Here is a 22,881-nt window from a genome sequence, read left to right on the forward strand (position 1 = left end):
GGGGAAAGACAGAATCAATTTTTGTAGCATATCACCAGGTGAATCCATTGTGTTATGACAATTCAAAACTGGGAATGTGTGTGATGAATGGGAAAATGTATTGGGTGGAAAGATATAAAATTTGACAGCAAATTCACCCTGAACAGAGAGCCAACCATATTGGACTTAGCACAGGCAAACAATGATAGAGTCTGCCTGCAATATGATAGGGCTGTCTGTTTTGTGAGAAACAAAGATGGAACAGATCCTGAGGGAAAAATGAGAGAGATTACTCAGGAGCTGAAAAGGAGGGAGTCAGAACTGAGAAAGAAAAGGGTGGAACAGGAAAGATTGAAAACTTTGGGGGAGCAGTACGAACTGCTCGAGAAACAATACGCTGACGGGAAACTACCTTCCCAGGACCGGAACTTATTCATTGATTTAATGCAGGAAATTGCCACAGAATTGGGATTGTTAAACTGTTGGATTTGCAGGGGGCTGAAATCGGCAGAGAAGTGGCCATGAAAAGGATGAAGGTTTGGCTCTGGAACAGCTTTTGAAATGGGACAACCAAGGGTCTCAAAATTGGCACAGAGACCTGAAGGATGGGTATTGGATCAACGAGTGATTGGGACAATCTGCATCAGTCGAGAAGGGAAAGAATATACTGAAATGGTGGGATACACTCTGTGTATAACCACTCTGACAGTAAATTCAAACAGCAAGAGCAAAGTCTGGCAACCAGAACCTCCTACAGGGTACTGGAGTCAGAAAAATGAAACAAATTGTGATTGGAATAGTCAAATAGGACTTTGCTGGGTCAAGAGTCCCGGAGCTAATCCTTACCAATCCTTGGCAGGCCTGAGAGGATATTGGGGAGACCCAGGGAAAACTAATATCAGATGGAAAGCCTCAGATGGAATTTATTTGATTTGTGGAAAGAAAGCATACAGTGAGTTACCTCCAAGGTGGAAAGGATCATGCACATTGGGCATAATCCGGCCAGTTTTCTTCACTCTCTCCCAAACAAAAAGTAACCTACTAGGGGCTCCTCTCTATGAAACCCTGAGGAGGGAGCAAAGAAGCTTGAAGAAAATACCTGTCATAAGTGGCAGGCAAACTTGGGGGGAGGAGGAGTGGTCAGCAGCAAGGATAATTGATTATTATGGGCCGGCCACATGGGCTCAGGACGAAAGCTATGGATATAGGACTCCAATCTATCTACTGAACCGGCTGATCGGGTTGCAGGCAGTGGTGGAAATTGTGTCAAATCACAACTCAGAGGCCCTGGATTTGTTGAGTCAGCAGCACACTCAGGTACGAGAATTTGTGTACCAGAATCGAATAGCTTTAGACTATTTGCTGTCCAAAGAAGAGGGAGTGTGTAGAAAATTCAGTGAATCAGAATGTTGTATCGAAATTGATGATTATGGAGAAACCATAAGAAGATTGGCAGCTGAAATTAAGAAAGTGACCCATGTCCAAGTTCAGAAATGGAATTCGATCTTGCAGTCATCCTGGTGGGACAGATTATTTGATGGGGCCTGGTGGAACAAAATAATGGTTTTTGTGCTGTGTTCAGTACCAGGAATCCTATTCCTCCCATGTCTAATTCCTTGTTTTATTAGACTGATCCACTCTGTGGTACAGGGCATGGAGATAGCTGTAGTGCCCGTGGACCCAGAGTTGGCTTCCGGAAACAACATGTCCAAGATCATGAGCCTGGGAGAAGGGAAGTGTGCAAGCAATGCTGCCAAGGTCTTGGCAAAATTTGAGAAACAGGTCAAAACAAATGGGAACAATTATAATGGTTATCAGGGAATCCCGCAAGGAGAGCATGGAATGAGAATTTAATAAAGCTTTCTCTTTGTAGGAGATCCTTAAAGGTGGAGGGTAGAAGTAGGAAGTAAATAGTAATTTGGGATATAGAGGGAGCATGAATTAATGGGTTGATATTAAAGGGGAGGGATTGTAATATATGTTAGAAATAATTGATGCGATAAAATAATGTAATTTATAAAGATTGTGAAACCCAAAAGAGTCTCTGACCACAAGCAGCCTGAGAGGCGGGTCTATTCAAACTCCAAAATTCCTGGAGATGGCCAGATAACGATCGGCATTTAGCCCAAGAATAGACGCACCCAGTGCGATGATCACCGTTACCCCGAGTCATTGGAAACTGCCTAAGAGCGATCATCACCCTGTGGATAACATCGATCAAGATAGCTGAAGTAGCCAGAAAGATACATGTGAATACACGACTTCCCGGGATTCAATCAATGCTGGCTATCAACCAGGAGGCAGCAATTGTCCAGCTCTGCACAGTGAAAGAACCAACTATGAATGTGAAGAGTTACAAAAGAAACTGTGACTCCTTCGCCTCGGGCACAATAAACTGTATAAAACATCTCTGCTAGAAGTGACTCTCGTGAACGGGGGGGATTCGATGCGATAGAGGTCGGATCCAGGTTCACCCAGCGCCGATCCAAGGCTCGACGCTGTCTCTTTGGCTGTGGTGGTTTTGAGGACCGTATTTTGGTCGCGGAAAATGATAAATAAATCTTTTTGCATTTTTTTGATAATTTGGCTTTTGATTGATCATTTATAACATCCCTCACATGGTAATATCTGTATTAGAGCAAAAGGGGGGGCACTGACTATCTCCCAGCAGGATGCTTAAATACTAAGTTGTGCTTTTGGAACAGGATAATGTGGAATTGAAGACGACAGCAGCCACAAATCCAGCTGTGTTCCTTGATCCAAAGGCAGTGGATGAGGGAGCCCCAGCACATTATTCTCTCCAAACTGTCAAACAGGTATATTTCAGCAGAACTGATTTGAGAGATGAGCCAATAAAGAATCCTGATTTAGAATGATTCACAGATGGGAGCAGTTTTGTTAAGAAGGGAAAACAGATGGCAGGATATGCAGTGGTGACCATTACTGAAGTATTGGAAGCTTGATCTTTACCATGTCATCACAAAAGGCAGAAATAATAGCACTAAAACAAGCATTGCATTGGTCAGCAGGCAAAAGGGTGAATATTTGGATTGATTCTAGGTATGCATTTGGTGTAATTCATGGCCATGGAGCTATATGGAAGGAAAGAGGACTGCTATCAGGGCAACAATCAGCTATTAAACACAAAAAAGAAATTTTACAACTTTTGGAAGAAATTAAAAAACCAAAGGACGTGGCAGTGGTGAGTTGTAAAGCACATCAACCTGAACAAACTAATGTTATAGTGGGAAACTGATAGGCAGACAAAGCAGCTCAAGGACTAGCTTAAAAAGTCATCCTAGTGTTAGCATCAGAAATTGACCTATCTGAATTTAGGCTTAATTATGAAAGTGAGGATCAGTGCTTAGCAAACACATTAAAAGCCACTAAGAATCAGGAGGGATGGTGGCTAACAGATAGCCAACACATTATAGTTCCAACTTCTGTAATGAGAAAAATAATGGAAAAAAGAACACAACAAAACCTATTTGGGGAATTGCGTCCATGATACTAGTCTCCAAAGCTCTGTACTCAGCACAGGAAAGACTGAAATAGCCAAATCAATCCCAGTGAAATGTCCAATTTGTTTAAAAAACAATCCCATATATAGGAAGAGGCCACCTCCTGGAAATTTAAACAGGGAAATTTACCTGGAGATTATTGGCAAATAGATTTCTCTGAATTACCCAGGCAAAGCGGGTGTAAGTATCTTTTAGTATTGGTAGATACATTTTCTGGATGGTGAGAAGCCTTTCCCTGTCACACCAATAAAGCTAAGGAAGTGGTAAAAATCATGCTTAAAGAAATCATATCAAGATTTGGGGTGCCACTTGGGATGTCCACAGATAGAGGCCCACATCTCATAGCAGATGTGGTGCAACAGCTAAGCAAAACTCTAGATATAAAATGGGTCTTACACACACCTTGGCAACCACAATCAAGTGGGAAAGTGGAAAGGATGAATCAGACTTTGAAACGACAAATTAGCAAAATGTGTCAAGAAGCTTCCTTAAAATTGCCACAGACCTTCCCTCTGGCTCTTTTGTGAGTCAGAATTCAGCCAAGGTCAAAAACCAAACTAAGTCCCTATGAATTGCTGTACGGATGGCCGTATCAAACACCATCCATTCCCAGAGAAATACATTCAAAGGGACAAACAGATTTAAATCTATACTTAACTTCTTTAGGAAAAACTCTTGCTGTACTCCATTGGTTTATAACCATATCAGGACCAGTTGCTTTGAATGCACCCGTTCACCCATACCAACCTGAGGACTTTGTATATGTAAAGACCTGGAACTCTGAACCCTTGAAAGAAAAGAGGAAAGGACCCTTTCAAGTTCTCCTGGTAACCTACACAGCACTTAAGGTAGAAAGAATCGAACTCTGGGTCTATCACACGAGGGTAAAACCAGCAACCACACATTAAACACAGCAGAAACAAGATTAATTAACATTGTGCAAGGGTTTTTTTGTATATAAACCCTATTGTTTTAGGTATAAGATATGATTTTCTAGGGGGATATTATTTATTGGATCTAAATGAAGATGATAAATAATTGCATAATTATAATAATAATAGAAACTATGTTGGTAATCTCTGGGGAAGGGAAATGTGATCTTAAAGCTAGTGCAAGATTTTGGCAGATTACAGAATGTAACCTCTATAACAGCTTGTTTGCCAACACCAACCTCTGCAGAAAATCCAGTTCTGTGGGGAGCTTTAGTCAGCAATTTGACAAAAATTTGGGAATACGTGGAAAGGAAATAGCACCCATGCTAATTGGTCAGGGATGGAAGGAGAATATTCCTTATAATGGACACATAAGAATGATACTGTTGAGAATTGTAATATCTCAAAACCAGATCTGGAAATAACCTCAGGGAATATTTATTGGCTGACAGACTGCACTAATACCCCTTGGGGATGTCAAATACCAGAAATATGGAACATCCCTCAAATGGGACAAAGGGAAGATATTCATCCAGTTCAGTGGTGTCTAGACTGGGAAGAGAATTCAGGCCTCCCAGAAGACCCCTTACAGGTAGGTATAAAATATTCTGATTTAATAAGGTCAAGGCAAAAGAATCCAAAGATAAAAAAAAGTGTAATTGCACTCAAGTATACACTTGTACTAGTAATAATCCTGACATACAGTGACTCATGACTGTGGCTCAAGATCTAAGGTAAGGATGTGTTTGTAGAAATTATTCCACCTTTCTTAATGACACCTGGTGTCACCTAACAAACGAGACTTGGAAAGGTATAGACTGTCAACAAGACATGGCAAAATCATTAGGACCCACAGTATGGGTGGGAAGTAATGGAATCCGGCCCACACATTTGCCCCTGGGAGAATCAAGAGTACAATGGACACTGGGGGTATTAACGTGGTCCCTTGTGGAAGGAGTCACCACTGGGAACCCGACTACGGGGAAAAGTTAAACGTGATGAAACATGGAAATACCCTTGTACAGGAACCATAATGGGATGGATTCTAGAATCCATCTTCACTCCACAGATATCTACCTTCTGGAATAGACTAACCATACACAGTTTGACTCTGAAAATGGAAACTTTAGCAAATGCAACTCAGTTGGGGTTCACTGAAATAAAAGAACAATTGTAAGCCATAACTAAAATGACCGTACAAAACAGATTTGCCTTAGACTTAATGCTGCTACATGGAGTATGTGGATACTTGAATTTAAGCAACAATACTTGTGTCCACATTCCAAATGTGACTGCTGACTTGGATGATCAAATACAGAGGATAAAATCAGTTGATCCATCCAGCAGAGAATTAAGGGCAGGATTAGAAAGTAACTCATTAAACAAAATATTTAAAGGATTTGAATTTTCTCTAACTGGTTGTTGGCCTCTCTTTTCCAAAGTATAATTGTGATCATAGTAATAATTGTGATTATGATGCTTGCTTTAAACTACATAAAAACATGATTGCTAATGCAACATGAGGAACTTATATGATGTTAGTAAAAAGGCAAAGTGAGGCTTATGAAGGCTTGCAAAAGAAGACAAGCTTCACAAGCCTCAAAGGGGGGGAATGTTACCAGATGATAAACAGCCTCTACCTGGTGAGCTAATACACTGCTTGTTCTCCAAAACTACTGGCCAATGGAAACTGCACAAGGCCCATTGTGTAAGAAGGAGAACTGGAAGTTCACCAGCCTCAGTGTCCTGCCACCTCAGCCAGGTCACCTGGAACATTGGGGTCTACTACCACCAAGGACCTCCAGAGAGACTCACAGGGCAGAAGAACACATATGTAAAGGGGAGGGGAAATATGTTAATGATTTCAGGGAAATGATTATCATGTGTATGTTTAGTCCAGGACAATCAATGAATATGTATGCAAAATACAGTATATAAACAGAAACTGTCCTGTACTCAGCATGCATGACTTTGGGAGGAGCTATCCCCCCATGTAGCCAGCCAAATAAAGAATGCCTGCTTCTTAATGCTACACTGATGTTAAGGAGTTTTTTATTTAGCCGAATTTTTTGCAAGACCAGTGCTCATAGTGAGTATGCCAGCAACACCCCAACCTTGTTCACATATTATTATTTGCTCTTAGGGAGACCAATTGTGTTATAGATTCAGAACATTTTACCTCTAAGGCTGGCTGTGCCCCTGACCCAGAAGACTGAATAGTGAACGCTACCTAGTACTAGAAGCTGAATGTAAGAAATTCATACAGAAAATACAGAACAAAAGCCTTAAGAAAGGAGGAAAAGGTGAAGTAGAGACTAGGAGAGGTAATGTGGTTTCCTTGAATGAAGGAAAACATATTTGATGAGGAGAAGAGCAGAACTGTTAAAAATGTGGACATGGCTTGAGCTTATTCTCCTCCTGCAGAGACCAGAGGAAGTCAACAGTTTAGACTTTAAAGAACTACCATAACCTGATTGTTTTGCAGAGTATCCCACTGGAATATCTCCCATTGTACTGCAGTCATTATCCTGTGAAAAGTTGCTTGAACAAGCTTGTGGCATTTCTGCCTTCCTGGGGTTCCCTGTTTGTGGCACAACAGACAAAACTATTTTGAAGTATTACTAGGGCTATGCTTGTGGTGCTGCTTGGCTCTCAGAAAGCCAAGGGAGCTGGGAGATTAAGAGACATGGGCCAGTGAGACCCTGTGCCAGACATCTCCCAGCCATGTGGGAACAATGGAGCTTGGCTACATCTGCTGCTAAAACAATGGCTTCAAACCTCTGTTTTGCAGATCCCAAGGGATGCTTCTAAAAGCTGTGTGAAAAGTAACTAAGAAATGCAAGTCTACTGCCAACAGGCTCTGCTTGGCAGTGAAGGCATCCACATGTCCTCTGAACAGTGCTCAGGTGTACACAACTGACTGAACTGGCTGTTTAAAGCTTTTGTTGATGGGTGTCATTGCTCAGTCCTTTCCCACCTAAATCACTCTTCTTTTCATTGACAGCTCAGAAAGGGCAGCCTCTCCAAGGAGAAGTCACTAATTTTACAAGTAGGCACCTGTACATATCCCATCTTCTCTCCCTTAGCATCTTCCTTCACTAATTTCAGTGTTTCTAAACTTCTCAAGCAGCAAATCTTCTACCATTCCTCTTGGAAAACTAGCGTTCAGCCTATTGCCAAAAGAAACCATTTTTTTTCAGCTTGTATTTGGAAGACAAGAAGCATGGAAAAGCCAGTGGGAGCATCTGCCCAATTTCTTGCTGCCACTAAGGGTCTGCCTCCTTTGTATGATCTCAACAACCAAACAGAGCAGTGAGCAATGCAGTATGTTCCAACATCACAGGGGCTTACAAATAAAACTTGACAAAATCCTGGCATGATTTATGACTACTACTGTGGGGTTTGGGAATTAATTAATTAACAGAAAGGCTCTGATCTGCAGTTCCCTTTCTATGTAATATATGGTAATTCAAGCAACTTTATCATATTCTGCTGTTATTCTAAGTGAGGTCCTCCTCTAAAAACTGCAAAGCATATAATCCTGTGGACTCAGGGGAGGTTCCTTACTCCTGAATGCAGGTAAATGATACATTGGTGTACGGAAGCTTGCATGGAAACAATAGAAATATTCTAAATGAAAGTATTCATCCAATAACATCCTTTTTTACAGCAATTTGTGGCACTGTCTGATACTGTCATACAGAGATGTGCCAAAGTAGCTCCAGCAAAGTATGACCATGCTGTTTCAAATGAGGAGGAGGTATATGGCAAAGTACACAGAGATGGATTGTTAACAATCCTTTTTAAGTCAATAAGTATGGAGAAGGGGCCATCATCAAAAAGGAACAGGGGAACTACTGTAATAAAAGCAGCCAAAGCAGAATTAAGCTTTAAATCAGTTTGTGTTACATGAAGCAGCATCATACACTCTCCTGCTGTCAGGATTAGGTGTTATGTGAGACTACCCAGAACATGTAAAACAGTCATATCAAATCCCTAATTTCAACCAGGCTGGGCTTCCTCTGCCTCCTTCAGGCTGCATTGTCACCAGTCCTGAGCCCAGCTGTCCCTGCATCTCCCCAGGGGATGGAATGCAACACAGCATTTGGGCATGTCAGCACCAGGAAGGGTCATCACTGCTCTTGCAGTGTTTGGCAGTAGGCAAATAGCAATGACCATTATCCTTGCCCATCCTAAGATCATTAGGGATTGCAGCTTAAAGCACAGAGGAGTGCTTTTCCAGTCCTTTACCTTGTTCGTGCCATCACATTGTTCTTCTTGGGCTGCTGATTAACTGGGCTTCCCATGTTGCCATTCTTCAGGAAGCCCTTCTGAGCCAGCTCCCTCTGCTTCTCTGCATATGGGATACAAAGAGGGAAAGCAAAATTAGGGCAACAGCCTGGTTAGCCACCATACAGCTGCAGAAACTCAGATTTGATTGATGCTGTTGAGTCGGGGATGGATGAAATGACTCCATGGTTAAGAAGGCGAAAAAGAGGTACTTTATTAAGAGGTAGCGTCCTTTTATAACCAGGATCGCTAAGGTGAAATCTGATTGGTCTCAAAGTAAAAACCTTTCACACTATTGGTGAACTATGGATAGCACACTCTGAAGGTACATATCTATAAACAACATGAACAGAAAGAGAGATAATAATTGTTTTCATTCTTCCTCTCTAAGTTTCCCAGGCCTGAAGCCTGGGAGAATTCTCTTCGACTGAACTGAGAATCTCCACATTTGATAGTGATAGTAAAAGATTTTAAAATCATAGAAAATTCCGGGAGTTAGAAAGAAAGTTAGGCTTAGTAGGCCCTGGGAAAATGTTAAAGGTAGGCCCTGGGAAATGTTAGGCCTTGTATTTGCTAGATCGTGTGAAACTGCACCTGTGTAGTCAGTAGATGATAAATGATATAATTGTTAGATGTGATTAGATATAATTATTGTTTAAAGAATCATGAGAAACTATATTAGGGGTTTCATGGGGATCATGAGAAATCCGTGCTTGGATGAAATCAATGTATACAGTAGAACAATGTAAGTTTAATAATTATTATGTAAGTTATATAACGATAGAATATAAAACATGTTCGGCTAGAAACCATGTTGGGTCAGATTTGGGTCTGTGTACCCCTGACGCCCAGAGCTCCTTAATAAAAGCACCTGCATATAATCATTCTGTGATTATGTGTTCCTGAACGCTCACAATAGCAGCAAAATGCATAGCAGAATTAATAGCAACAGACATTACCTCTCCATCTCTCAGGAAAGGACAGCTGGATGAGCCGTGTCCCATTGTCTCCAAGGTCACCAAATGCTAAAGCTAACATACCCACTGTATTGGGTCTGACTGAGGTAAAGTTCACAGCCCTCATAGTGCTGTGCTTTGCGTTGGTAGCTGGACAGGTGTTGATAACAGACCATTGTTTTGGCTACTGTTGAGCAGTGCTGTCCCTCTGACATTCCTTCCCCCATCAAAGGGGGTGGGAGTGGGTAAGATCCTGGGAAGGGACACAGGGACACAACTGGGCCAGCTGACCCAAATTAGCCAAAGGGATATTCCATACCATATGATGTCAGCTCAGATATATAAAGCTAAGGGAGATGTGATGTGACTCGCGGGGGGGGCAGGGGGGTGGGCAGGAGACAAAGACCACTCACCCCAGTGTTCATGTGGCAACAGAGAGAGTTTATTTCCCAAGCCCTTCCCTATACAGAGCATTTGAAAAACCCGGTCTGGATACTTTCATTGGTCAGATCTCTACATCCCTTCAGGTTCTGGCCAGTGAAATGCCTGCGGTCTTAGGAGAGATGTAATTGGACGAGGCCCCTGTCAGTCAACCCAGGGGCTCCTTAATTCACACAGTACAAGCCAGCCTGTGTAGCAGTGCGGGGGTTTAGATGGTGGTTGCTGCTACCTATTTCCCTAATAAGTATCTCCTGTGGAAATGCCGCTTGGGTAAACATTCAGGCAAGGCAGTCAAGTCCACGCACACCACACTCACCACGGCAAGCTCAGCGAAGAGAGGCAGAAGGGCCTTTTATATAGTTAATTCCACTGAGGTTTATTTCTGCACACCAAAGGGGAAACCAGAGACAAAAGATCAACCATGTGCTCTCCACAAGGTTTAAGTAGGGGAGGCTATGGGGGCGGTACCAAGGAGCAGGGCAAAGGGGATTGGCTTTCAGGGAAGAAGGGGCTGGCCACCGTGGCACCACAAACAATGAGGAAACAGGGAAAGGAGAAACCAGGGGAAGTTGGGACATATGGAGAAAGGAACTGGGATGGATCAGTGTTGTGCAAGACTCCATAGGGAAGTCTTTTCTGTCTGCCCAGATGGGAAAACTCTATGGTAAGTCTCTCTAAGGGAGGCTCTGGGGAATTCCCTGAGGGGAAAAGATCCAGAGGATTCCACAATTCCCCTGTTTTTTCTTACTAAGAAGACTTCCCCAATGGACTTCTGCAGACACTTAACTAAACAGGGAAACATGAGTAAAACAATAAAAACAATGATTACAATTGAAAAAATTTCTTAAACAAAAGATGAATCCCATCCTGTCAACCCCCATTGTCCAAAAAGTTTATTAATCAAGAGAGAGTCTTATAATCTTTTGGAGCAGTAGAGAGTCATCTGCTTCTGTGACGAACATTTGTGTTTACAGTCTTTTTCCTTCTTCTGCTCCACACCACCCAAGCTTGACCTCTTTCCTGTCTCTGGGGTTCTGGGGAAGTGTCTCTGGGTGCTGTATTTGGCGACTTGATAAATGGCTTGACATTCTTGCCAGGAATCCACCTTGGGCCAGATTCTGTGGACATGCAAGCATAGCCTCTGCCCCAAGTTACTAATGGAATGGACCCATTATTTGCTTGAATTTGGGGTCTTTGATCAGCACAGGGGGTTTCTCTGTGAGCTGACCTCTGCTAGTGTTGGTGCAATGGGGGGTTTGGCTCCATAAATGAAGTATTAAGAAAATTGATGACATAAAGAGCGTTACATAATCTTTCTACATTTGGTAGTGTTTCAACTTCCCCCATGCTGCTGATCAAGGACTCTCTTGAGTGTACGGTGAACTCTCTACAATAGATTGCCCTGCTGGGGAGTGGGGTATGCCAGTGGTGTGCTTCACCCCCCATTGATCTAGGAACTGTTTGAAATTTTTGGAAGTGTAAGCTGGACCATTATCTGTTTTGGTGGCTTGGGGGATGCCTAGGGTGGAAAATGATAGAAGAAAATGCTTGATAATGTCTTTGGCCTTTTCCTCTGAGTGGGCAGATATGAATACAGCCCCAGAGAAGGCATCTATGGACACATGGATACATTTCTGTCTCCCAAAGGGTGCGTAGTGTGTGATATCTGTTTACCACAGCTGTAAACTTTTGAGGCCTTGGGGGTTAACCCCAGCCTCCATAGAGGGCAAAGCAAACTCCTGGCAATTGGGGCAGGAGCCCACAATTGCTCTTGCTTGCTCCCTTGTGATTTTGAACATACGGACAAGGGCTGGTACATTTTGGTGAAAAAATTGATGGCTCAATTTGGCTTGATAAAAAATGTCTGGTAGGGTGGCCTGCACTGCCATAGCTAAAATATCTTCTCTCTGGTTCCCTTCTGTAATTGGTCCTGGGAGGTCAGTGTGTGACCTCACATGCATAATGTGATATGGTTGCTCTTGGTGGGAGAGGAGGTATGTTAACTTCGAAAGCAAGCTGTATAAATCTGGATTTGGTACTTCCTTTAATAAGGAATGTTCCGCTCTTTCCACTATTCCAGCAACATAAGCCGAATCAGTAACCAGATTCAAGGGTTGTCTGAACTTCTCAAGGGCTCTGACAACAGCTGCTAATTCTGAAATTTGTGGGGATCCCTGAACAATTTGAACATCAGACTCCCACTCCTGAGTGTCAGGATTTTTCCAAGTCATAACTGACTTATGGGATTTTCTGGAGCCATCAGTTAAAACAGTCAGTGCCTTTAAAGGAGTTCAACTCTTAAATTATTTTTGAACCAAATTAAAACACCCATGTCCTGGATTGCCAAGCAAATTGTATTCTATTTGCCATCTGTATGGCAGTTGTCTTCTGTTTAGTGGGCAGTTTCTCTTATCTCTCACAACCACTCCTTCCTGCGGGGAGACATCTGCTGATAATAGGCTATTGAATGTCACTGCATGACTGATAAGAACTATGTCATCCATTGTGAGATGCTCTGCCCAGAGGGAGGAGCCAAGCATTCTTACCCAGATATAATCTTGAGATTCTGGAAGACCAACACGGCTTCTCCACTGGATTTCCCAGAGGAACAGCTGCCTCTTCCACTGGATCTTCAGAGGAAGACTACACCCTTCTACAGGATCCCTGCCCAAACAGAACCACACCTGACACTCCAGGAGGAATGCAGCCACAATTCCAATTGGACTGCTACCAGCACCCTGACCAACAGGGTGTCAGGTTGTATTCTGACTCTGTCAGTGTTGTTTTGGTTTGCTTCATTGTTTATTTTATCTTTTTACTTTCTTCCCTAATAAAGAACTGTTATTCCTGCTCCCATATTTTGCCTGAGAGCCCCTTAATTTAAAATTTATAGCAATTCTGAGGGAGGGGGTTTGCATTTTTACATTTAAGGGGAGGCTCCTGCCTTCCTTAGCAGACACCTGTCTTTCCAAACCTAGACAACTCATTAAATAGTTTATGTTTCTGTAGATGGACAGAGATTTGACCTGGGTATCTGCCAAGAGAGAACTGGAGGTGTTCATTGGTCTGGAGCAAAGCTTCCAGATCACCTGATGTCAATGGAAGGTAAATACATGTGAACTCACACCCTGCTAAGGTTTTGAGGCGTGATCTGACTTCTATAATGAGCTAAGCCATCAACTCTGGGGTGTTCTGATAGTCTTATGTGGTTGGTGCAATCGGAACACCCACTCTATGATTAAAAGCTGGTCCCTCAGAGTGGGGTCCCACATGGATAATGAGCCCATGAAACCTGGATGACTTACCCAAGATGACAAATTGGAAAGGCAGGGTAGGATCAGAGCGGTGGGCTTGTCTTAAGCACAGTGCCTCTGATACATTTTGGATTCCTACCTGGGCTTCGGGTGTGATGGTTCATGGAGAGTCGAGGTCATCAGAGCCTCTCAGGAGGTTGAAAAGGGGTGCAAGGTACTCGGTCGTGATCCCTAGCAGTGAACAAACCTAGTTTATGCTTCCACATAACTAATGTAGGTCCCTCAGAGTTCTCAGACTGTCCTTGATGGTGAGCTCCTGAGGTACAATGGTCCTTTCGCCAATTTGCAATCCAAGGTAGGTCCACGGGCAGGTGCGCTCAGTCTTCTCTGTAGCAATTTCAAATCCTGTTCCTTCAATGGCTTGCATAGTCTTTTTGAGAACCATCTCCAAATAATAGTCAGTCTCAGTGCATACTAAAATGTCATCCATATAGTGAAAAATAATGGCATGTGGGAATTTTTCTCGAATGGGCGAGACGACCATCATTGTGGAGTGCCCCTGTTCCTAAGTGGTGGGAATTTGATTGTACCCTCCTTGTGTTGCTAATAACTCCTCCCTTGACCCAAACCCTAACTCCACCCCCGTGATACCCTATAAAACCCCATGACCCTGCCTTTGCCTGGTGTTTTCATCTTTGTTCAGCCCCTCCTCCCCAGGGGTAATAAATGGATTCTTGAGCTTTATGAAACCAAGACCCATCTCGTTTGTTCCCATGCCCAGCACCAGCAGCTGCACCCTCCCTGGACACGATGAACTCAGTTGCAACGTAACGCAACAAACCTGCACTGTGATACATGGCAACAGGGAGAAAAGAGGAAGATGGGGCATTTGTGATTCTTCAGTGTTTGGCTCCTGGAGGAACCATTACGCGTGCTGAAGCCCTGCTTCCCAGGAAGTGTCCGAACATTGCTACTGACTGACCTTTTTTTCTTTAGCTTATGCACACACAGGTTCTTGCTTATTACTGTCTTTTAATATGGGAAATATGTATGTTAATGAAAACTCAGAATTTTAGAAGCATATAATGTACTCAGGCAGGTGGAGGAAAACAGAAAGATATATATAACTTATTTAGCAAGTTTGCAAAATTACAGAACACAGTTTGTAACAGGAATGTAACTTGCTAGGTAGAAACAACTTGTAACAGAACACATAAGAATTTAGTTGCTAAGTAAAGGCAATAAAGATAAGAAAACTCAGTAAAGCAAGACTCAGGTATTGTTGAAACCCATAAAGCAGAACCTTTTGCTTAAGGAGCCAGCAAGAACCAGGCCCCTGCTTTTGGCCAGGACAAACTGACCTGGGAGAAAGCCAAACCTCCACTGCGCTTGCCCAGAAGAAAAGGTCAAGTGGCAAACACTGAAGAAGATGATGTTACTTCATTGAAGACCCCTACCCCTGACCACCAGGAGGCGTGCCACCACCAAAGACTAATTATAATATGAAGCGCAAGAAGGCGGAGAATGGGCGGGGAATGGGCTGGCAGGGAGGTGTGGGCTTGGGGGATCAATTTGTATTTAAACCTGAAACCTGTCTCACCAGGTACGCATGTATGGTGGAAATATCCCCTATGTGTCCCAGCTGGAATAATGCATACCTGCCTTACAATTTTAATTGTAAAGTCCTTATTTACCAACTCACTTTCACTGTGTTATAGATGGATAATGAGATGATTGGCTCTCGCAATTAAGAGATAACTATTGTGTGAATATTAGGAAAACCTTTAGTGATGTATAGTTATGTTACTGTAGTTTAGATGTCCTCTGTTCTCCCTATAGTTCCCTTTACCCCCCCCTGTATTGTGACCATCAGACAGCCGGGGTTGTCTAGGGCAAGTTAAAGAAGGCGTGCACGAGTCCCTTACCTGGGGCAGTTGGGAATGGAAAAGCTTGTTGCTTAGGGGGCGCAGCATGACAACACCTGATCTCCAATCAAGTTACAAGAAAGATATCGCTAAAAGAGAGGCAGGTAAAGAGATGAGGGCTGGAGAGTTGGGGACACGCTCTCTCTCTCCTATGCTGGGCTTCGGAGGAGGACGGTCAGACCTGCAACTTGGGGAAAGGAATTCCCTGCCATCACCATAACCCAGCAGGGAACTTTTCTTCTGCTGCTAGGCCCCACATCCCCCTGCCCTACCAGGTCATCCCACAAGTTCCAGCTATTGCCATGGAGTTCTGATACATCTCGTCCACCACCCTGAGATTTCTGCTCATCCCTGCTGTTCCAGCCTGCTGCTTCCAAGAGTCCTGCTTGGGGCACTGAGATTGACTGCTCCAAGGATTTGTGAAGTAAAGCCTCTGTTCCATCCCTTCCCGGCTGAGCCACTATTGCCATGCTGTGGTGGTTTGACAGGAAATGTGTTTTTTGGGATGCTGTGTTTTTGGCCAATGGATATTCAGACTTTAATATTGGCATTTAACCTGGCCATTGGGACATGGACACGCCTCTGAGAACACGGGGTTAAAAGCAGAGCTCTCCCCTGGGAGGGGTCTCTTGGGTTTCTGGCGGGAAAGAGTTCGGGTCTCTCCCCCGGCCCAGCTGCTGGCTGGGCAGGGGGAGGGGAAAGCCATGTGGCCAAGAGAGGTAGGCCTGAGCCCCGGGGTGGAAGGGTGGAAGAGAGAAAGAGAGAGAGAGACACCGGGAGCCATCGGGCAGCCCCCCCTGAGAGACAGAGAGAGAGAGAGAAAGAGCCGCTGCCTGAGACTGTAACCTTGAAACTGGATAAACATGGGCCTGTGCCGGCAGCACGGCTGGGACGGAGAAGAGGGGGGGGGGGTTCATCCGGCTGCTTGTAGGAGCTTTTAACCCCTTTTTGGAGAATGAGAACTTTACAGAACATTGACCTTTCCTAGAAGATAGAGTGGAAGATGAGGAAGGAATGTGCAAGTGTGAGAGAGGTCTGGGCAAGTGAGAGATAGTAGAAGAGTAGAGAAGAATCCTAGTGGGAAGAGATGATGGAGTAGCTTTTGCTGGACTCTTTTTGTATAGCCATGGACAGAACCAAGAGGGTTCATTGTTGATGCCCCTCGGCCCCAGGGGGTGAAAAATATATGGGGGGGACAGGTCTCCCAAAGGAGAGATTGTGGGGACAGGTGTCCCAGAAGAGAGATGACGGCCTCAGAACCAAGAGGGTTCAGTGTTGATGCCCTTCGGCCCCAGGGGGTGAAAAATATGGGGGGGACAGGTGTCCCAAAGGAGAGATTGTGGGGACAGGTGTCCCAAAAGAGAGATGACGGCCTCAGAACCAAGAGGGTTCAGTGTTGATGCCCCTCGGCCCCAGGGGGTGAAAAATATGGGGGGGACAGGTGTCCCAAAAGAGAGATTGTGGGGACAGGTGTCCCAAAGGAGAGATGGACAGACCCAAGTTCCTTGTGACACAGAGACTGCATTCTAGGGGGAGGCAATGGCCTCAGAACCAAGAGGGTTCAGTGTTGATGCCCCTTGGCCCCAGGGGGTGAAAAAATATGGGGGGGACAGGTGTCCCAAAGGAGAGATTGTGGGGACAGGTGTCCCAAAGGAGAGACTGTGCCTTTTTTGGATCGGGACAGAGCATCCTTAAAAGACAACCCTAGAAGCAGTTCTGGTCCGTGTTCAGTGGTGAGAGCACTGGACATGAAAAGGAAGAAGTCACCACGGCAGATGTTCTCCGGGCGGTGCCACGAGTGACACGGAAACACACGAGGCTTCGACTGTGTTTCCAGGGGAAGCCCATGGCACAAGAAGGACTCCTCTCCTCTTGATGAACTGAGGATTGATTGTTTGAAGGGTGGTGCTGGACCGAGAGTTGGTGATTTGAGAAACAAATGTATTGTGTTGGAAATTTGGTAGGGGGAGGAGGAAATGCATTTGTGAAGTTTTCATTTTCCCTATGTGTGGGTTTTATTTTATCTGTAGTTGTAGAGTAGTTAATAAAGTTCTGGTTCTTTTTCCCTAAGTAGGAGCCTGCTTTGCTTATTCCTGGTCACATCTCACAGCAGAAACCAGGGAGAGGGTATCTTCATGGGGGCACTGGCATTGTGCCAGTGTCAAACCATGACACATGCGCTGCGCGAACCCACGCCAGAGCTCCCCCTGCAGCCATGTGGGGATCACTGCACCTGCCCTGTCCACCAGGAGCCTGCCAGTGCCCCTACCAGCTGTGACCATAACTACACCAAAGAGGAAAGTGATGCAGCCGAAAAGGCTGTCACTGGGTTCCTCGTTCTGTTTCTTACTTATGCTGTGGTTGTAATTGTTTTGTTTGCCTTGTTATATATACTAGTAAAGAACTGTTATTCCTATTCCCATATCTTTGCCTAAGAGGCCCTTAATTTCAAAATTCTAATAATTTGGGGGGAGGGGGTTTACATTCTCCATTCCAAGGGAGGCTTTCTGCCTTCCCTAGCAGACACCTGTCTTGTAAACCAAGACACACCACCATTTAGTGTTATCCCAGCCTAGCTTGACACCAGGCCTGAGTTATTACTGATTCCCTTTATGGCAACTCAACAGACTAACACACCTCACAACAGAAAATGTTGACCCTGCTTCTCTTCCTGGCAACCTGTGATGTCACCTGTGTGTCTTTCTCTTTTATCTCACATTGATTCTGGGAAGTGAAACATTCTGCAGCTGTATTTTTAAATAGTGTATTGTTTTCTTAGATTTTCAGAGTGTGAAAAATGCTTATTATATGATTGGCTCTTCACAAATATTAAAATGAATACTATATGTGTTATGTTGGAAGTTATGTTGTATTAATCCCTTTAAGTAGTGTGGTACATATAGTTTTTAGGCTATAGCATAATATTAAAATAGAAACTATGTGATGTAAGATACTTTTTGTAACTGACCCAAGGAATGGAAAAGATAACCAAGAAATTCTTCTCATTATCCTCTCTGGATGGAGATACAACAGGATTCCAAGAGAAGAATTATTGCCTCCTTATTGGGAAGGCCCAGACTCCGAGGAACCAGAGAAGATTGATTTACAAGATGAGGGGGGAAGCTGAAGTTAAGCAGAAAACACCCTTTGTTTGAAAAGAATTTTTGAATCATATATGAGATATATGAATATGCAGCAGGCTATTGCTTTTAAGGGCTAATCCTTTGTTACCAAGCTATGCTTTTTGGGGCTTAATGCCCAAGAAGCATCCAGATGTCTGTAATTCTTTGTTTTTATTGTCCTTTATTGTCCTAACTCTGATTGTCCAAATTCTTATTGCTTTAATTTGTATTACTATTTTTATAACCATTTTATTACTATTAAACTTTTAAAATTTTAAAACAAGTGATTGGCATTTTTCACAAGAGCTTGTTCTACATGCTGCTGAAATGTACCTTAAAACTTTGACAGTACATCAAGATTTCTTTGTCTATTCAGTGCAAGAAGTATTTAAATCAACTTCTCATTTAGGAGAGACTGTTCTTAATAACTTCTCACCACAGATTAACAACTAGAATTCAGGTCCAAAATTTAAGCCTTCTGCAGATATGCAGTGTTTGTGATGCATTATTACATTCTTGCCTCCAGTAGGGATAGGAGCCCATGTACAATCAGTTATTATATAAACTGATATTCAGTTTTCTGGTTGAAAGTCCTTCCTTGTTTCTTGTGGGAAATCAGTTGGATTGAGCTAGCAATTAGTCACAAAAGTTGAGCTAACTGTTCCAATCTCATTCTGCAGTGCTAGACAAGGCTTGTAGGGAAAAGCCAAGCATGGAGCCAGTAAGGCAGGAAAGGGCCTAGTTAGAAACATTCTCCAGAGTGTGAAAAAATGTTGGGAACTATTTTTGTGTCATGCCTGAATAATAAGGGTTTACCAGACTGCTGGCTGGGTGTCTTGGGGATGATTTATTATCCCATACAATTTTTGGGGCTTTTGATCTGTTTTGTTTTGTTTGTGCCTGGAGTGGCTGCTGTCCCCACCCCACCCCCCATCCTCGCTGGCTCTGGGACTATGTTTGGGAGCCAAGTCAGGGTTTCTGGAGGGAGTTGGGGGCAGGGCGAAAGGCTGCCCTTCCTCTTTCAATGTGGTCTGTTCAACTGGACACATGCAGCTGGTATCTCTGACCAGGGATCCTGCTGTTTCTGTGAGTTTTGCCTGCTTCTTTTTGATTTTTTTGCTTCAGCCCTGTGACTGAGCTTGCTGGCTTGGCGTCTTTTGCTGCTCTGCTGTTGGGAAGCCCAGATCCAGTGCATGCCCCACCAAGACTTGGGAACACCCTTGTTTTCCCACCAGGGGCCTGCCCCCCTACCCTCCACACAGCCCGGACCTAGGGACCAACTAGTGCCGGTGACAAATCGCAAAGATCCTTTTCCCTACTGTGTTTGGGAGCCAGACTGTAAATGCCCAACCCCTGCCATACCTCTGCCACTGCTCTGGGTTTGTGCTACACTGCAACTTTTCACCCTGTGCCTTCCAGGAGGTCCTGCCATTCCAGCTTGCTTCTCCTGAGGTTCCTGCTACAGCTCCTTTTGCTATCCAGAGGGGGCACTGTGATCGGCTGCCCCTAGGGGTTGGTAAAAGAAGCCCCTTCTCCCTCCCGTCCTGCTGACTGCATCCACCATTGTCCACGTGGGAGGGAGACGGCTGAAACTCCTGCCACAGGGCCCCCTGCAGCTGCAAGAGAATCATCAAACCTGCTCTGCCTGGCCGGGAGCCACCAGTGCCCCTGCCATCTGCAACCATAATTACACCAAAGGGGAAAGTGCTTGCAACCAAGAGAAGGCTGTTATGGGGTTTCTGGGGGAGGGGAGAGTAAGATTCCACAATTTCAATATCTAACATTTATTCAATTTTTTTAAATTTCTTTTTCTGTGCCTTATGAGCACCCTATTTTTGGTTAATAAACAGGGGTTTTTTTCCTCTTTCACCCCCTGGTATCCATCTCTCTGATTAGCAAAATAAAATGGAGTTATTGAAGCCCTTTCTCCTTAGAGGAAACACTCATTCCAGTGCGTTTTCTCCTGAAATTTGTCTTGAAACTGAGACACTGGGGAACTGGTATAGTTAATTTGTTTTGCTTCTGCTTCCCTGTAGTGTGTGAAATGTGCTGAAATAGTTTTTTTTTTTTTTCTTGTGGACTTTATTTCCTCTGGAGAGAAAAGCACCTTTTCTCACTTGTCTTGGGAAAGTGGCATGCCTACCAGGATGTATAAGTGTAAGATGTGCCAACTCATTCCTTTCCACATAGGTATAAGCAGGGGGACATATGTCCAAGGCCACCTTTTTGAGGCTCAAATAAACATCAGAGATGCCTAGAGATTGTGGTGATGAGCATGACTGAGGAACCTGAAAAGAAGACTGCATACTCCTACAAATCTTGCCCAGCTTTCCTGCTGCCAATAGCTGCGTTGAACAAATGCTCATTGAACTTGGCAGGAAAAGGATCAGACTAATAACTCGCTGGCATGAGATACAAATTCAGACTAATTTTTTCACACTGACCACAAATACACAGCACTGAGACAAGCTGCCAATGCTTCAGGAGGCTGTATAATTCACAAAAGGCACTTGACTCAGAAAAAAGGTTACAGGTTTCATTTTCTGCCAAGACATTTAAGGCCTGATGAAGCCTTTTAAATGGACCATCACACTTTGCTTTCTGTTGAATGCTCAGTACAAGCACTAATGCCCTTTAACTCAGATTTCTCATTCGGTCAATGAATCTGGACTTTTATTAATTGTCTTTTTCCTCCAACAGATCTCCCCATGATTATTTCTATGCTCTTACTGAAGGCTATTGCAATGTGTGGATCTGAACAATATGAAATTTCTTATTAAACCCCTTCTTCCACTTGTAGGCTTGGAGTGAACATTCCTAAAGCAATGTAAGTGTGGTAGGAGCATCCATGCCAGTGTCCCCAGCTAAATATCTTAAGCATGAATCAACAGTTCATCTTCCCCTTGGATGCTATGAATCCTGAGTCACTGGTGGCCAAAATGTGAGGGCTACCAGGAGGAATGGAAGTCTCTCTGTATTGGATTTGTGGGCCAAGTTTTGGTAACGGGGGCTAGAAGGGTGGCTCCTCTGAGAAGCTGCCAGAAGCTTCCCTCATGTCTAATCCCTCCCTGTCTTTATCTCAACTTATGAGCCTTTTGCTTTATTTACTCTCCTGTCCACTTGAGGAGGGGAATGATAGAGCAACCTTAGTGGGCACCTGGCATCTAGCCAGGGTCAACCCCACCACAGCCCTAGGATGTTGGGACAAGCTCCTAGAAGGTGGTAGAGATGCACATGATTAATTTCAGGCTTTGAAGCAAGGAAACCATCTTTCTGAGCCTTACAAATATTATGAACCACTACTACTTCCACCATCACTCAAAGAAGCTGTTTGGAAGACAATGTCCTGAAGTAATTCTGGGCTATAATTCCATCACACCAACCATCAGGTCCATCAGAATGGGGTAATGAAATTTTTAGTGCCCATTTTGTGCTCAGTGCTTCCTCCTGGCATAGCAGGTGGGGTTTGTGAACTCCATTTCTAGGTAGTGAGGTCATTCCCAAGCTTCCAGCTCTTGGTTTTAGCCCCCAGATGTTTCTTTGAAGGCCAGGGCCCCAAACTCTAAGCACCTAAGTTCCTTCTAGAAATGTGACTGATTTAGGGACTTCTGAAGTTGTGACTTTTGGGGTCTGAGATTTTAACAAAAATCTGTGATTTCACAAATTCAAACAGTTCTCATATAAGCTGCAATCAAACACATAAACCAACACAGTGAATAGATGAAAGAAGGAACTAAAACTTAGCATTGATAAGTAAATGGCATTTTTCTTTGAAGTTTGCCCCATATTGGCTGATGATACACCCAAATGAGCATGAATCCCACGATCACAATTCTCCATTGACCCAACTGTGCTAACCTTTGTGTGAAACCTGGAAACTATGCACCTGGGGAATTCTTAGGGCATGAAAAGCTAAGATGCTCTTTCCTTCTCAGTAATTCCAGACACTCCAGTATGGTAATCAAGTATTCATCACTGGACTGCATTCCTACATGTCTTCCCCAGCCTTGAGGCCACTGTTTATTGGGGGCATGGCCCCATCAGAGAGAATAGGCAGTTTGCTCTCAGCCCTTGGCAGTTTCTGCCTCTGGCTATGAAAAGACTCTCCAGGTTCAGAACTGCCTGTGCTGCCTGCAGCATTCAGTATGTGCAATGAACTTCCAGGAAGGCTACACAGCTTGATGGAAAAGTCTGTGTTGACCCTATTAAAATAGTTAACTCAGGGCAACTCTTGGGCACCAGAAGAATGAGGAAGGGTTGGTAACAGTCACTCCCAGCAAAATACGGGGGGAAAGGAACATACAAGAACAAATGAAGAAATAACAAATATCAGTGCTCAAATTATGCTATTTACATGGTATTTGCAAGTATTTGAAATAAGTTTTTTAGTTTCCATTTCACTTGGCTGTTCTACATTTTATCATTGTACCTAGCAAAATACACCCATGTGGTTTGTTGTCT

The 22,881-nt window shown here is 43.8% G+C and overlaps 1 protein-coding gene across 3 annotated transcripts in view; it reads right to left on the reverse strand.

Moving 5' to 3' along the window:
• The window catches only part of LOC139598963 (protein FAM219A-like), a 269,866-nt gene that overhangs the window by 15,520 nt on the left and 231,465 nt on the right, over positions 1-22,881 (reverse strand). For all 3 annotated transcript variants that reach the window (XM_071445889.1, XM_071445886.1, XM_071445885.1), the window contains one exon: positions 8,684-8,786. In XM_071445889.1, the coding sequence (XP_071301990.1) occupies positions 8,684-8,786 (103 nt within the window). The remainder of the gene's footprint in view (positions 1-8,683; positions 8,787-22,881) is intronic.

Source organism: Agelaius tricolor, unplaced genomic scaffold (assembly GCF_023055355.1).
Source record: "Agelaius tricolor isolate 1412-34295 unplaced genomic scaffold, bAgeTri1.0.p SCAF_21, whole genome shotgun sequence".
Taxonomy (NCBI): Eukaryota; Metazoa; Chordata; class Aves; order Passeriformes; family Icteridae; genus Agelaius; species Agelaius tricolor.